Source organism: Moschus berezovskii, chromosome 8, assembly GCF_049115385.1.
Source record: "Moschus berezovskii isolate FMDL1 chromosome 8, NW_MosBer_1.0, whole genome shotgun sequence".
Classification (NCBI taxonomy): Eukaryota; Metazoa; Chordata; class Mammalia; order Artiodactyla; family Moschidae; genus Moschus; species Moschus berezovskii.
The window spans coordinates 29,475,885-29,492,801 of record NC_142467.1 but is presented as its reverse complement, the minus strand read 5'-3'; the positions used below and the strand labels follow the sequence as shown (position 1 = coordinate 29,492,801).

At 35.9% G+C, this 16,917-nt stretch overlaps 1 protein-coding gene across 8 annotated transcripts in view; it reads right to left on the bottom strand.

The window, feature by feature from the left end:
- Positions 1 to 16,917, bottom strand: part of SSBP2 (single stranded DNA binding protein 2) — a 331,697-nt gene that overhangs the window by 50,502 nt on the left and 264,278 nt on the right. For all 8 annotated transcript variants that reach the window (XR_016038015.1, XM_055428680.2, XM_055428682.2 and 5 more), the window contains 2 exons: positions 6,951 to 7,017; positions 6,172 to 6,242 (listed from right to left, as the gene is read on the bottom strand). Coding sequence is in view for 7 of the 8 variants with exons in the window: in XM_055428680.2 (XP_055284655.1) it covers positions 6,172 to 6,242; positions 6,951 to 7,017 (138 nt within the window). In the remaining variant the exon portion in view is untranslated. The remainder of the gene's footprint in view (positions 1 to 6,171; positions 6,243 to 6,950; positions 7,018 to 16,917) is intronic.

The following is a 16,917-nucleotide window of genomic DNA, read 5'->3' as shown; positions in this document are numbered from 1 at the left end:
CTCCCTTCGCATCACTCATCTCTGTCACTTACTGCCACTACTATACTCTCTTAGTTGGTCTCTCTGACTAAGCCTCTCGCCCGCCCAATCTATTCTCCATTCTGCCTCCAGAACTGTGCTTCTTAAACTCAGTCCTCTTCATGTCGCTTAAAAGCCACGATGACCCACGCTGTCTATCAAATGAAGTCCATTCTTCAGCATGGCCCTATGATGTTACTCACAGGCCAGGCTTAGCTGCCCTCATTTCCTATCATATTTACTTTCTTCCCTTCCCCCCACCTCGACCCTCCAGATTACTGACTTTCTTGTGGTTTAGAAACATGCAGTGGACTTTTACACTCATGATAACTCATCTGCTATGGCCTTCTGTGGAGTAGGTGCTAACATGACAGGGAAATATTCAGTGAGAGGAGGTCTGTTAACTCCAGGGAGTAAGCCACAGTTTGTAAATAAACTACCTAGTTACATGTTGTTCTCATTATTTGCTTTTATTTTCAAGAAATAATATTTAAATGTCTCAAATGAGGTGCTATGGAATAGGAGAATGGTATCTATCCACAGCTGAGAGAGCTATTTCTCTTAACCTCTGGATCATGCATGGGGATGGCAGCAGCAGTATTAGCAAGGAGTCTCTGAGAAGAAAATTTATCACTGGGAACAAAATCTATGTGATAGACTTTAACAGGAATTCTTCATAAAACAAACTGCCCCCGTTTTGGATCCTAGAAGGTCTGTGTTTTGTTTTATCAAGGGATACATTTGTTTTCCTCATAGCTCTGGACATAGTGGTTTGAAAATCTGTGTCCCCTGCTCCATTTCCTCTGCTCCCCTTTCTACACGTGTGTTTACTGGTCAGATTCTCCCAATGATCCATTCAACCTTAACTTTCTTCTCTACGAAGTGATAATATCATCTCTCCTGTAAGCTTATTGGAGGAAAAATGAAATCATACAAAACACCTATTATAGTGCTGATGCATTAAAGGCAAGATACGTGGTGCTCAAAAACTGTCATTGCTAACTCTTAAACTGTTAATAAGGGACCAACTTAAGTGAGTCTTTTCATTTTCCCTTGGGCCCTCAATCTTAACAAAATTACATGCTTTTGACCTAGTGACTCCCTGCCAGAGAATGCATATTGCTTTTTTTGACTTTTTTCCTACTGTTTAATAGTTTTTCTTTATGTATCTGCATCTCATGTTAAACAATAAGTACCTGAAGGTAGAATCTGTTCTACTTATCTGTGAAGATCCAATGCTCATGTATCACAGTTCATAAGTGTTACAGGAAATTATCCAATTGGATAAGAAATTATCCAATACATATTTTGAGAAATTTATAATATTTTCAGTTTGCAAATAATCTGAAGCAAACAGAAAACAGGAAGATAAGAAAGAATAACAACAGGCATTCTAATGGGTAACAGAGGCAGAATGGGAAGAGCTACTTTGGAATCACTGAATTTTAAAGCTGAAGGCAGCAGTAAAATTCCATCTGGTTTAATCTCTCTCCCAATGCAATGGTCCTGACAAAGGACTGTTCAGACTCTGCCTGGAAGGTTTACAAAGAGTGTTTCCGTGATTGGGCAGGTAAATTTCTAGAAAGTTATTATACTGAACTAAATTCCACTTCCTATCTTAGATGTGAAAATACAGAATTAGTTTACTTCCTCTTAACATCTTATTTCTTCATCCTAAGTATTTGACTTGGAAGTCATGATATGTTCCTATTTGCATATAACTCACTTAGCCTCTAGATTTCTGAAGGAACTAGAACTAGTTGGAGAGTCTTGAATTTTTCTGTTAATCATGTGTATCTGCTGAGCCTAAGAACACAGACAAGCTAACAATATATTATTATAAGAGTCATACAGAAAAATGACTTCAAATATGATATTAGGGAAGACATTTTGCTTGATTGAATAAGTAATTCTGCTTTTCCATCGAAAGGATACAGATATCAGTCTAAAAATCACGTATTACCACTGAACTTTGATTTAAAATAAATTAAGGGGAAATGGCAACCCACTCCAGTGTTCTTGCCTGGAGAATCCCAGGGACGGGGGAGCCTGGTGGGCTGCCATCTATGGGGTCGCAGACACGACTGAAGCGATTTAGCAGTAGCAGCAGCAGCAAGGGGTGGTAGAAATACACCAGGATTTGGAGCAAAGTTTTATTTCTTCCTCCATGCAGTAGGTTTTAATCATATATTTACTATATTCTAGGTGTGCATTTTGCCTCTGGCAGCATTAAGAATCAGATTATATATATTTATTTTAGGAATTAAAAAGCAGAAGCATTCTGTTCTTGGATAGTATCTGTATTATTAAATATCTGTCATGAGAGTCTTTTTTTCTATTTAAAGAAACACAGCTAACTTTTTATTACAGATCTCACAGTTTATAATCCATATGTTACATATACCAGGTGTTATAAGTAAATATCTCATAAGAATCCCTCAATTTAAATGACTTTTCTTCACTTTTAACCTACTGTATCATTCATATGAATATGATTCCTGTTTTCATTTAAGTACATGATATGTATAAACAATTTCATTTAACCTTTTATACTTAAATACAGTGTTACATTAGTTGTTGCAGGCATTTCTGGTTTCTGAGGTAAATTCACACCTGAACACTTTACTTCCCCCAAATTATAAAGAAATAGATAGTAAGGATATTAATCCAAGTAGAAGAAATAAACTACTCTCTTTGGGTTTGAAAATGCAAAGGAAGAATTCATGCTTATATGATAAAGTGAGTAAAACTCTTCAGTAAGAGATTACTCACAAGAAATGTTTACTTACTTTCTATTGTAATTTACTTATAACACAAAACACACAAATTTTTGGCTTGACATGTTAAAATATAAAGACCAGTATGCTTTTTCACTTCTGCATTTTCAAATGAAATCTAAGTATTCATATGTTCAGTAGCTTAGGTAAACATCGGTATATCTTTCAAATACTGAAAAACTTACTCAAATCAGACTCTAATTTTTAAAAGTGTTGAAAATATTGGTATGGAATGACAAAAACGCAAAGAGGAGCTAGCCAAAAAGTCAGTGACCTGAATGAAGAATAACTAAATTACAGACATCAACTTTTGACATATATTCAAAATGTATCTATTATGAAAATCTTTTGAGAAAAAAATTCTTCAAGTTGTATATAGATTTAAAACTGGTTGGCTTAGTTTATTAAAGACTAAAACTAAGATCATGGCATCCGGTCCCATCACTTCATGGCAAATAGATGGGGACACAGTGGAAACAGTGGCTGACTTTATATTTTGGGGCTCCAAAATCACTGCAGATGCTGACTGCAGCCATGAAATTAAAAGACACTCCTTGGAAGACAAGTTATGACCAACCTAGACAGCATATTAAAAAGCAGACATATTACTTTGTCTACAAAGGTCTATCTAGTCAAAACTATGGTTTTTCCAGTAGTTACCTATGGATGTGAGAGTTGGACTATAAAGAAAGCTGATCGCCAAAGAATTGATGCTTTTGAACTGTGGTGTTGGAGAAGACTCTTGAGAGTCCCTTGGACTGCAAGGAGGTCCATCCTAAAGGAGATCAGTCCTGGGTGTTCATTGGAAGGACTGATGCTGAAGCTGAAACTCCCAATACTTTGGCCATCTGATGTGAAGAGCTGACTCATTTGAAAAGACCCTGATGCTGGGAAAGATTGAGGGCAGGAGGAGAAGGGGACAACAGAGGATGAGATGGTTGGATGGCATCACTGACTCAATGGACATGAATTTGGGTAGGCTCCAGGAGTTGGTGATGGACAGGGAGGTGCTGCAGTTCACGGGGTTGCAAAGAATCAGACATGACTGAGCGACGGAACTGAATTGAATTGAAAAGTATATTCAGTCAGTGAACTATTCTACAGATCTTATAAATTCTAATTGCCATTAATAGATTAATGATGGTTGGTCCCATAAATCACCATTCCTAAGATGAGCAGAAATAGCAAAAAATAATTTAAATATCTAGATCAGAGTTTTATAAGATCTTATGAAAATATATAGGAAATAAATGAGCCTAAATAATATTTTTTTATTTTGACGATCTCACAAATATTTACATAATAGATATCTCTGAAAAATTTGTGCTTCATGTTCCAATACAGTTTGTACATTTGATCCTTGAACAACATGGGATTGAACTGTGCCAATCCATTTATAAGTGGGCTTTTTTCAGTAAATATATTATTGGACCATTTTTGTGGATTTGCAACAATTTGTAAAAACTTGCAGATGAAACGCATAGTCTAGAAAGAGCAAGAAAATAAAGGAAAAGGTATGTCATGAATGCATAAACTATATGTAGACATAAGTCTACACTCAGGCATAAGGAGAGTGATACCTAATATAAAATGAATGTCTTAGTTTTCTTAATGTTTTATAATTTTGCTTTCAAAGATCTACATTACTGTATAGAATATGCTTCTCTCTCTCTCCCCCTTAATTAGAGAAACCATGTTATCAGCCTACCATCACATGTAAGCGGTTTAAAAAAATTTAACAATATTTAAATACTGTATTCTGAATATGCCTGTAATACTATACGCCATGAAAATGTTATGATTCATTCATTAGTGTACAGGCTAGACTATGATGAAGCAAGTGTTGATTATTAAACTAGGTTACCATAAAGCTATCACAGTGCTGCTTCTTCATATCAATGCATGAATTGTTATACCTGTAAATAAATAGGAATATATTCGCCTTTTCATTTTTGACATCTAGTGTTTTAAATATATGTAATATCTACAGTGTTTCATATCATTTAAGACAATATATATAATTTTAATCTTAGACAAATCTTGTAAGCAGGTATCTACATATTTTAAGACAATACTGACATAGATACTGACAGATAATTCATCTTATAAACAGATGATGTAAACTTACAGTATTGATATAGTGTTGTACTGTAATTGTATTTTCTTATAATTTTCTTAATAGCATTCCCTTTTCTCTATATTACTTTATTGTAAGGATACAGTATATAATATATTTATAAAATATGTATTAATTGTTTATGTTATCAGTAAGATCTCTGCTTAATAGTAGGCTGTTAGTTAAGTTTTAGGGAGTCAAAAGTTATACATGGGTTTTCAACTGTGCAGTGGTTTGGTGCCCCTAACTCCCACATTTTGACAAGGGTCAACTGTGTATTACTACATGTTGATTAGGAACTCCTAGAAATAAGTCACATTTACCTGGGTAAATGTGGTTAGAGGGTTAGAGTCTTAAATACCTGTTTTGGGCACACATCAAAATACTTAACATTTTTAAAGTAGATACATGAAACAAGCTTCTAAAACTATCACTTATATAGACTGTTCTTGGAGAGAATAAGAAAAGTAAACGATCCTTTTAACCAGTGGTGTGTTACACTGACCTCTGACCTATAAGGAAGAAATGTACAATTCTGAATTCTGGATTCGTTTCTTTGAAATATAACATTACAAAATTAATTTCTACCTCATGCAATTTTCCCAAGAGAGACAAAGAGAGGTTTTAGCTAAAATAAGTGACAGCCTGGAGCAGCATACTAAAAAATGTCATCAACAGCTGAATAGGTTCAATCTTGGTGTATACTCCTGGGAAATTGTGATAGAGAAGTAGGCTAATAACATCTAGTGTATACTGTTGTATTATACTTTTTCAGCAAGACCCATTTTAATGTTTATTTATAAATGGTTTTCTATTGTTTTCATAATCAAAATATAGTACTATATAATGGTCAGTGGCATTCTTTAAAAGACTTACAGAAATATATTTTATGCCACTTATTCTATTTAATTCAATTAGGTTTAAAATTATCTTAGTTATCCTTTATAATAATTAATATAATTTTTCATATTTCCTCAATATAAAAAGGGTAACAGTTATCTTTTTTAGTAATAATTACTATAATGGATTTCTAAATAATGTGTTTTCTAGAATGTACCAAGGGCAAATGTGGTAGCACCTGTTGAAATATGGCTTGATGTTACATCTATTTGGACATGTCATAGATAACATATCCTCAAGAGCTTAAAAACTATGTCAAATTAAGTCTTTTATGTATAAAGAACCAGCAAATAATATAGGTTGTTTGTGTAAGATAAAGGTAAAAAACTCAGCCTCTAGCTTCCTGCACTTATTATTTACCTGTGGTCCTAAGGGCACCATTCCTCTTGGAGGAGTCATTCTCTGCATTGGCCCACCCATATTTGGATGACCTAAAAAGAGAAAAAAGTGTGACAATATTAGCAATGTAATGAGCATTAGTCTTTGTGCTTGGTATTACATCTTAGTTACTAAGGGACTGAATTATTGACATCACCTCATCTTGGCTTCCACAGCCAGTCTTCTACCTCTTACCACAGGGCTGTCCCTGCCCTCACTCTCCATTAATGTCTTGAAAGTGAAATCTTCCTCTTCTGTGTTGAATTATAATACATCTTTCATGATATTTGCTTCCCTTCTTTTAGAACAGTGAACAGAGCCATACATGTTTGTGGTACCTAAACAGGTCAATGGAAGGACCCAATTATTGGGTTTGTTAAACTATCAAGTAAGTCACTTGCTGCTTAGCATCATCTTTCCTCCTGCTTATCTTTCTGGTGGACAAACCTCTCTATCTGAAAAAGGCAGAGAAAATTATAAGCGATATAGTCACTTTGATTCTCACTTGCTAGTTATATAAAAAGTTTTAGAAGTTAAGCGTTAAAACACAAATTTTGGATATTTAATTATTCTGTTCCTTGTGTTATCACTGTGCTATCACAAATAATTAAGTTAGCAAAAAGTATAATTACTTGGCCATGTTACCAAGTAAAAATGCAACTGATATAATTATGAAAGATCTATACAAATGATACATCCCCTAATAAACACAGGGTTTCCTTTGAGATTCTGCACATCAATTTAACTTTTAAAGTAGTCACCTTGTTGTCGAGTTGGGTCCATTCCACTGGGAAGTAATGGCTGACTTCCTGGGACACCTCCAAGTGCCTAGCATATTTAGTAAAAATAAAAAGCAGTAAGTATTGTAACTATTTATAAAATAAGAACTATTAACAATTACAGAATGCATTTGAATATTTCACAAGATTTTTTTCAAGCTGTATTTTATATTAGATTATATTTGATTTACAATAATGTGTTAGTTTTGGGTATACAGTATAGTGATTCAATTATATTGAATATATGCATGATTCTTTTCTATTATGGGTTATTACAGAGTATTGATTAGAGTTCCCTGTGCTATACAGTAGGTCCTTGTTGATTATCTATCTTGTGTATACTAGTCTGTATATATTAATCCCAACCTCCTAGTTTATCTCTCCCCCACACCTTTCCGTTTTGGTAACCATACGTTTGAAGTCTGGGAGTCTGTTTCTCTTTGTAAGTAAGTTCATTTGTATCACTGCTTTTAGATTTCACGTGAGTGATATAATATGATAATTGTCCTTATCTTACTTCACTTAGTATGATAATCACTAGGTCCATCCATGTTGCTGCAAATGGTATTATTTTTATGAATGACTAATAGTCCATTGTTTGTATGTACCACATCTTCTTTATCCATTCCTCTCTCAATGGACATTTAGGTTGCTTCCATGTCTTAGCTACTCTTTAGTACTGCAATGAACACTGGGGTGCACGATCTTTTCAAATTATAGTTTTCTCCAGTTACATGTCCTTGAGTGGGATTGCTATATCATATGGTAGCTCTATTTTAGACATTTAAGGAACGTACACACTGTTCTCCATAGTGACTATATGAATTTATATTCCCACCAACAGTGTAGGCGGGTTCCCTTCTCTCCACACCCATTCCAGCATTTATTGTTTGTAGACTTTGATGATGACCATTCTGACAGAAGGGAAGTGATACCTATTTTTGATTTGCATTTTTCTAATAATTGGTAATGTGGAGCATATTCTCATGTGCTTTGTGGCCATCTGTATGTTTTCTTTGAAGAAATGTCTATTTAGATTTAATTTTTATCGTTTCTGTATCTTAAGCTGCATGAGCTGTTTGTAGACATTTGGAGATTAATCCCTTGTTGGTTGCATCATTTACAAATATTTTTCCCCATTCTGTGTCTTTTTGTTTTGTCTATGGTTTCCTTTGCTGTGCAAAAACTTTTAGGTTTAACTAGATCCCATTTATTTTTGTTTTTATTTTCATTACTCTAGGGGGTGGAGCCAAAGAGATACTGCTGTGATTTATGTAAAAGAGTGTTCTGACTTTGTTTTCCTCTAAGAGTTTTATATAGTGTCTGGTTTTACATTTAGGTCTTTAACCCATTTTTAGTTTATTTTTGTGCATGGTGTTAGAGAATGCTCTAATTTCATTCTTTTATATGTAGCTGTTCAATTTTCCCAGAACTTCTTATTGAAGACGCTCTTCTCCATCCATTGATCTATTTGTTGTTGATCAGTTGCTAAGTTGTGTCTGACTCTTTGTGATCCAAAGGACTGCAACACTTCAGGCCTCCCTGTCCTCCACTGTCTCCCAGAGTTTGCTCAGATTCATGTCCATTGAGTTGATGATGCTATCTAACCATTTCATTCTCTGCTGCCCCCATCTCCTTTTGTCTTCAATCTTTCTGAGCATGAGGGTCTTCTCCAATGAGTCAGCTCTTTGTATCAAGTGGCCAAAGTACTGGAGCTTCAGCTTTAGCATCAGTCCTTCCAAAGAATATTTACGGTTGATTTCCTTTAATATTGACTGGTTTTATCTCCTTGCAGTCCAGGGGACTCCTTCTTCAGCACCACAATTTGAAAGCACCAATTCCTGACAGCTCAGCTAGTAAAGAATCTGCCTGCAATGCAGGAGATCACCAGTTCAATTCCTGGGTCAGGAAGATCTGCTGGAGAAAGGATAGGCTACCCCACTCCAGTATTCCTGGGCTTTTTCCTGGTGGCTCAGCTGGTAAAGAATCTGCCTGTAGTGTGGGAGACCTGGGATGATCCGTGGGTTGGGAAGATCCCCTGGAGAAAGGAATGGGTACCCACTCCAGTATTCTGGCCTGGAGAATTCCATGGACTGTATAGTCCCATGGGGTCACAAAGAGTCGGACACGACTGAGTGACTTTCACTTCACTTTCTTTATGGTCCAACTCTCATATCCATACATGACTACTGGAAAACCATAGTTTTGACTATTTGGACATTTGTCGGCGAAGTGTTCTGTCTACTTTTTAACATGCTATCTAGGTTTGTCATAGCTTTCTTTCCATAAACTCTGTTACTGCTTCCATTTTCCCTTCTTCTATTTGCCATGAAGTGATGAGACCAGATGGCATGATCTTAGTTTTTTGAACATTGAGTTTTAAGCCAGCTTTTTCACTCCCTTTTTCGCCCTCACCAAGAGACTCTTTAGTTCCTCATTACTTCCTACCATTAGTTATTATCTGCATAACTGAGGTTGTTGATATTTCTCCTGGCAATCTTGATTCCAGCTTGTGAATCATCCAGCCAGCATTTCACGTGATGTACTCTGTATAGAAGTAAAATAAGCAGGGTGACAACATACAGGTTGGTTGTACTCTTTTTCCCAATTTGGAACCAGTTAGTTGTTCCTTGTCTGGTCCTAACTGTTGCTTCTTGACCTGCACACAGGTTTCTCAGGTGACAGATAAGGTGGTCTGGTATTTCCATCTCTTTAAGAATTTTCCATAGTTTGCTGTGATCCACACAGTCATGGCATTAGCATAGTCAATGGCTTTAGTATAGTCAATTGAGCAGAAGTAGATGTTTTTCTGGAACTCCTTTGCTTTCTCCATGATCCAAATATATTTCAGTTTATGGCACTCCTATACTGTTTTGAGTACTGTAGCTTTATAGTATAGTCTGAAGTCAGGGAGTCAGAGTCCTTCCTTCACTTCCATTTTCTTTTCTTTCTTTTTAAATTTATTTATTTTAATTGGAGGCTAATTACTTTACATTATTATATTGGTTTTGCCATACATTTTCTTTTTCAAAATTGCTTTGGCTATTTAGGGTCTTTCATTTTTCCATATTTCCAGTCAAATTTTAAGATTTTTTGTTCTAGATCTACAAAAACTGCCATTGATAATTTGATAGGGAATGGCAGAGGAACCAGAGATCAAACTGCCAACATCTGCTGGATCATGGAAAAAACAAGAGAGTTCCAGAAAAACATCTATTTCTGCTTCATTGACTATGCCAAAGCCTTTGACTGTGTGGATCACAATAAACTGTGGACAATTCTGAAAGAGATGGGAATACCAGACCACTGACCTGCCTCTTGAGAAACCTATATGCAGGTCAGGAAGCAACAGTTAGAACTGGACATGGAACAACAGACTGGTTCCAAATAGGAAAAGGAGTACATCAAGGCTGTATATTGTCACTCTGCTTATTTAACTTATATGCAGGGTACATCATGAGAAACACTGGGCTGGAAGAAGGACAAGCTGGAATCAAGATTGCTGGGAGAAATGTCAATAACCTCAGATATGCAGATGATACCACCCTTATGGCAGAAAGTGAAGAGGAACTCAAAAGCCTCTTGATGAAAGTGAAAGAGGAGAGTGAAAAGGTTGGCTTAAAGCTCAACATTCAGAAAATGAAGATCATGGCATCTGGTCCCATCACTTCATGGGAAACAGATGGGGAAACAGTGGAAACTGTCAGACTTTATTTTTTTGGGTTCCAAAATCACTGCAGATGGTGAATGCAGCCATGAAATTAAAAGACGCTTACTCCTTGGAAGGAAAGTGATGACCAACCTAGATAGCATATTCAAAAGCAGAGATTTTACTTTGCCAACCAAGGTCCGTCTAGTCAAGGCTATGGCTTTTCCAGTGGTCATGTATAGATGTGAGAGTTGGACTGTGAAGAAAGCTGATGGCCGAAGAATTGATGCTTTTGAACTGTGGTGTTGGAGAAGACTCTTGAGAGTCCCTTGGACTTCAAGGAGATCCAACCAGTCCATTCTAAAGGAGATCAGTCCTGGGTGTTCATTGGAAGGACTGATGCTGACACTGAAACTCCAATACTTTGGCCACCTCATGAGAAGAGCTGACTCACTGGAAAAGACTCTGATGATAGGAGGGATTGGGGGCAGGAGGAGAAGGGGACAACAGAGGATGAGATGGCTGAATGGCACCACTGACTCGATGGACATGAGTTTGAGTGAACTCCGGGAGTTGGTGATGGACAGGGAGGCCTGGCATGCTGCGATTCATGGGGTTGCGAAGAGTAGGACACGACTGAGCGACTGAACTGAACATTGAATCTGAATATTTCCTTGGGGAGTATAGTCATTTTGACAGTATTCTTTCAATCCAAGAACATGGTATATTTTTCAATCTGTTTGTGTCATCTTCCATTTCTTTCATTAGCGTCTTTTCAGAATACAGGTGTTTTCCTTCCTTAGGTAGGCTTATTTCTAGGTGTTTTATTCTTTTTGATGTGATGGTAAATGGCATTGCTTCCTAAACTTGTTTTTCTGGTCTTTCATTGTTAGTGTATAGAAATGCAACATTTTTGTGTATTAATTTCGTAGTCTGCAACTTTACCAAATTCACTCAACTCTCGTAGTTTTCTGGTAGTATTGCCAGGATTTTCTATGTACAGTATCATGTCCTCTACAGTGGCAGTTTTACCTCTTCTTTTCCAATTTGGATTCTTTTTATTTTCTTCTCTGACTGCAATGGCTAGGACTTCCAAACCTATGTTGAATAAAAGTAGTGAGCGTGGACATCCTTGTATTGTTCCTGATCTTTAGAAGAAATGCTTTCAGCTTTTCACTGTTGAGTATGATGCTATGTGTGCGTCTTTCATATATAGCTTTACCCTGTTTAGGTTATGTTCTCTCTATGCCGACTTTCTGAAGAGCTTTTTTTTAAAAAAAATTATAAACTGCTAATAGATTCTGTCAGATGCTTTTTCTGCATCTACTGAGATTAATGTGGTTATCATACTGATTGATCTGCAGATATTGGAAAAATCCTTGTATCCCTGGGATAAATCCCACTCGATTTTGGTGTATGATCCTTTTAACGTATTGTTGGATTTGGTGTGCTAGGGCTTTGCTGTCTATGATTTTCAGTGACACTGGCTTGTCACTTTGTAGTATCTCTGTATCATTTTGGTACCATGTTTGAGGGTGGCTTCAAAGAATGAGTTTGGGAGTGTTCCCATCTCTGTAATTTTCTGAAACAGTTTCAGAAGGATAGGTGTTAACTCTTCTCTAAATGTTGGATAGGATTCACCTGTGAAGCCATCCGGTCTGGGGTTCTTTGTTGGCTTGGGGTTCTTAAACCAAAGTTTCGATAGCAGTGCTTGTGATTGTTCTAGTCATATTTTCTATTTCTTTCTCGTTTGGTTTTGCAAGATTGTACCTAAGAATTTGTCCGCTTCTTCTAGGTTGTCCAGTTTATTGGCATAATGTTGTCTCTTATGATCCTTCATATTTCTGTGTTCACTGTAACTTTTTCATTTCTGCTTTTATTGATGTGAGCCCTCTCCCTTTTTTTCTTGATGAGTTTGCCTAAAGCTTTATCGATTTTATTTATCTTCTCACAGAAGCAGCTTTTAGTTTCATTGATATTTTGTACTTTCTTTGTCTCTATCTCATTCTTTTCTGCCCTGAGTTTATCATTTCTTTTCTCTGCTAACTTTGGGTTTTGTTTGTCCTTTTTTCTAGTTGCTTTAGGTATAAGGTTAGGTCGTTTATTTGAAAATTTTCTTGTTTCCTGTAGTAAGATTGTATTGCTATAATTTTGTCTTAAACTGCTTTTGCTGTGTCCCATTGGTTTTGGATTGTTGTATTTTCATTTTCATTTGTCTGTAGGGAATTTTCTGATTTCCTCTTTGATTTCTTCAGTGATCTGTTTAGTAGCACACTGTTCAGCTTCCACATTTTTTTTTTTTTTTTTACAATTTTTGTTTGTAGATTTGTACTCTTATTGCATTGTGGTCAGGAAAGATGATTGATGTAATTTTAGTTTTCTTAAACTTATCGAGGCTTGCTTTATGGTTCAGTACGTGATCTACCCTGGAGAATATTCTATGTGCATTTGAGAAGAATGTGTATTCTGCTGCTTTTAGATGGATGCTCTATAAATATCAAGTTCATCTGGTCTAATATGTTGTTTAAGACCTGTGTTTCCTTAATCATTTTCTGTTTGGATGATCTATTGATGTAAGTTGGATGTTAAAGTCCCCCACTTTTATTGTGTTATTGTCAGTTTCTTTTTATGACTGTATTTGCCTTATATATATTGAAGTGCTCCTATGTTGGGCGCATATATGTTTACAATTATCTTCTTGGATTGATCCCTTGATCATATGCAGTATCCTTCTTATAACAGTCTTTATTTTAAAGTCTATGTTGTCTGATATGAGCATTACTATTCCAGCCTTTTTAAAAAAATTCCATTTGCATGAGAAATCTTTTTCCATCCCCTCACTTTCAGTCTTTATGTGTCCCTATATCTAAAGTGGGTCTCTTGTAGACAGCATATATGTGGGTCTTATTTTCGTAACCATTTAGCCAGTTAATGTCTTTTGAGTGGAGAAATTAATCCATTTACGTTTAAAGTGATACTGATACATATGGGTTCTTATGGTCATTTTGCTAATTGTTTTGGGATTATTTTTATAGGTCTTTTTTTCCTTCTCTTTGTCTTTTGTTCTCTGGTAGTTGCATGATTGTCTTTAGTGTTGTGTTTAGATTCCTTTTTCTTTTTTATGTGTATATCTATTGTAGATTTTTGATTTGTGGTTACCATGAGGATTTGATATAGCAGTTTATGTATACACAAGACTGTTTTAAGTTGCTAGTCTCTTAATTTCAAATGCATTTCCAATATCCTGCATTTTAACTTTCTTCTTATGATTGCTGGATTTGATATCTTATTTGTGTGGATGATTTCCCACCTTGACTGTATGTCTGCTTTTACCAGTGAACTTTCCCATTTTTAATTTTCTGGTATCTAGTTGTGACCTTTTCTACCTAGAGAAAGTTCTTTTAGCGTTTGTTATAAAGCTGGTTTGGTAGTGCTCTTAACCTTAACTTTTGCTTGTTTGTAGTTTTTGCTTTTTCCATCTAAACTAAGTGAGAGTCTTGCTGGATAGAGTAGTCTTGGTTGATTTCTCCCTTTCATTACTCTAAATATACCATGCCTACTCTAAATATATCATGCCGTTCCCTTATGGCCTGCAGAGTTTCTACTGAAAAATCAGCTGATAACCTTAATGGGAGTTCCCCTGTATCTCACAGGTTGCTTTTCCCTTTTTACTTTTAATGCTTTTTCTTTGTCTTTAATTTTTCTCAGTTGTGTTTCAGCATGTTTCTCCTTGGATTTACCCTGTATGGGGTTATCTGCACACCCTGGACTTCGGTGATTGTTTCCCTTTTCATGTTAGGGCAGTTCTCAGCTACTGTATCTTCAAATATTTTCTCAGATCCTTTCTCTCTCTATTCTCCTCTGAGACCCCTACAACACGAATGTGTTGGTGTATTTTTTGTTGTTGTCTCAGAGGTCTCTTAGACTGTCCTCATTTCCTTTCGTTCTTTGTTCAGAAGCAGTTATTTCCACCATTCTGTCTTCTAGCTCATTTGTATGTTCTTCAGCCTCATTTATACTGTTACTGATTCCCTCTAGTGTTATTTTTCATTTCATTTTTTCTACTGTTTATTCTTTGTTCTTTAAATTTTTTTAGTTCTTTGCTAACAGTTTCTCGTATCTTCTCGATTTGTGGCCCGTTCTTTTTCTGAGATCCTGGATCGCCTTTACCATCATTCCATGAATTCTCTTTTGGGTTGATGGCCTATCTTCACTTCCCTTAGTCGTTCTTCTGGGGTTTTACCTTGTTCTTTCATCTGGAACGTATCTCTTTACCACCTCGTTTGGTCTGACTTTCTGTATTTGTGGTCCCACTGGCTGCAGGATTACAGTCCCTCTTGCTTTCGGTTGCCTGACCTCCGGTGGATAGGGCTGGTCTAAAAGGCTTGTGCAGGATTCCTGGAAGGAGGGACTGTTGCCTGCCCAGTGGTGGGTGGAACTGGGTCCTATTCCTCTGGCTGGCAGGACTGTGTCAAGGGCTATGTTTAGAGGTCATTAGAGGTGGCTGTTGGCTCAGGATGACTTTAGGCAACCTGTCTGCTGATGGGTGGGACTGTGTTCCCATTCTGTTGGCTGTTTGGCTTGAGGCACTCCAGCTCTGGAGCCTTCTGGCGGTTGGTTGGGGCCAGGTCTTGGCATAAAAATGGCAACCTCTAGCATAGTTCACACCAATGAGTACCTAGTACCTCCATCGCAGGTGTCCTCATAAGACTTCTATTTTACATTTTGTGAACTTTATAGGTCTGTACACTCAGTATAATTTCTTAGTTTTAAAATGATTCCACTTTGCCCCATTTTGCGGCAAACAAAAGAGCTATTGTTGGGAACAAAATCTAGGCAAAAATTTTCCTATTTATCCCTGAGAAGTTTAATGCCCTTCCCCAAAATCGATCTATTAAGTATACAAAAATAACTAATTTTTCTTCTTAAATGTAAATTATTTCTACAGATTATTTTACTCACTGGGGATTATAATAGAAGCAGAACTAAAATGTCAAGGGGCCAATTGATATTATTTTGAATAGTCATATTTTCCCTAAGAAACTATTTAGAAAAATAATATTCCAATTAAGTTCAAACAATTTGCTGAGTGGGAAGAGAACTAGAACTGAAGAAAGGTGGAGATTAACAAACATGGTTTATTTTATGCAGTGGTGTAATACTGGTTACATGCTGAACTGTAAGTTTCAAATGGTCACCTGAGCAGCACTTAGACCTGGACCAAGCTATAAATGATTTAAATATACTGACCTTATGAAAAATGTATATATACATATATACACATAATCCTGGCAACTGGTTAAGAATTTCTATGAATGTTCACTAATTTGACAAAAAAAAAAATTTTAATTTGTTTAAAATTTTAAATATTTCAAAGAAAATGTGCTATTAAAGAATTTCTATATCCAGATCAGAACTATTTCCTTAATTGTTATATTGGGATGCAGTAATTTTGTAATCCTTTGATTTTTGTTTTTTACAAGCACACTGAATGTCTATTTATTGATTTCTGACTAAATGATCTATTCCCTGCTTACCTTTCCAGGTTAATTTCTTACCACTGACACACTGACATTCTAACTTCATTATTCCAAACCTCTTTCAGTTTCCTTATTTTTTTTCAATTCATGTACTCAGTACTAAGGATTATATTTAGCCTTCTTCCTCCTTTTATATGTACCAGTCAATATTTTCTCCAACAGTGAGATGCCTGGCTTTCATTATCTTTATTATCTTTAATATCATTATCTACCACTTTCATATGACTCCTCCCTGCCTCTCTGAATATCTTAGCATGCAGAGGAAGTAAGGGCTTCTTATGTACTTTTACAGATCCTTTTACCTCACTTTTATATGCTCATGGTTTGTCATCTGCTCTGTATCCCCAATAAACTGTAAGTTCAGAGACTGGAAGCTATCTGTGCCTGTTAATTCAGAGTAATAAATACTTATCAAAAGAATAAAAGAAATTTTTCATTGGACAATTTTAGGAATCATCAGTGACAAAGTCATAAGAATGGACTAGATTTCAAGAATTTAGAAGAAAAAAGGTCAAAAACAAAGATAATTTTCTTAAAATACCGATGAGTTAAGAGAGGAAAAAACTGAATAGCTAAAAAATTAGCAAATGGACTGGGAATATTTATTTCAGAGTGCATGAGGGGAGTTTCAAGAAGTGTTCGATACTATCTGAAAGTTATAAAGAAGTAAATTAGGAGGGGTGAAAATGAATGATTAAACAAAATTATTTTCAATTGTGAGCTTGAAGTTCTTCCATTTTTTAAGTCTTAAAGTGATTCT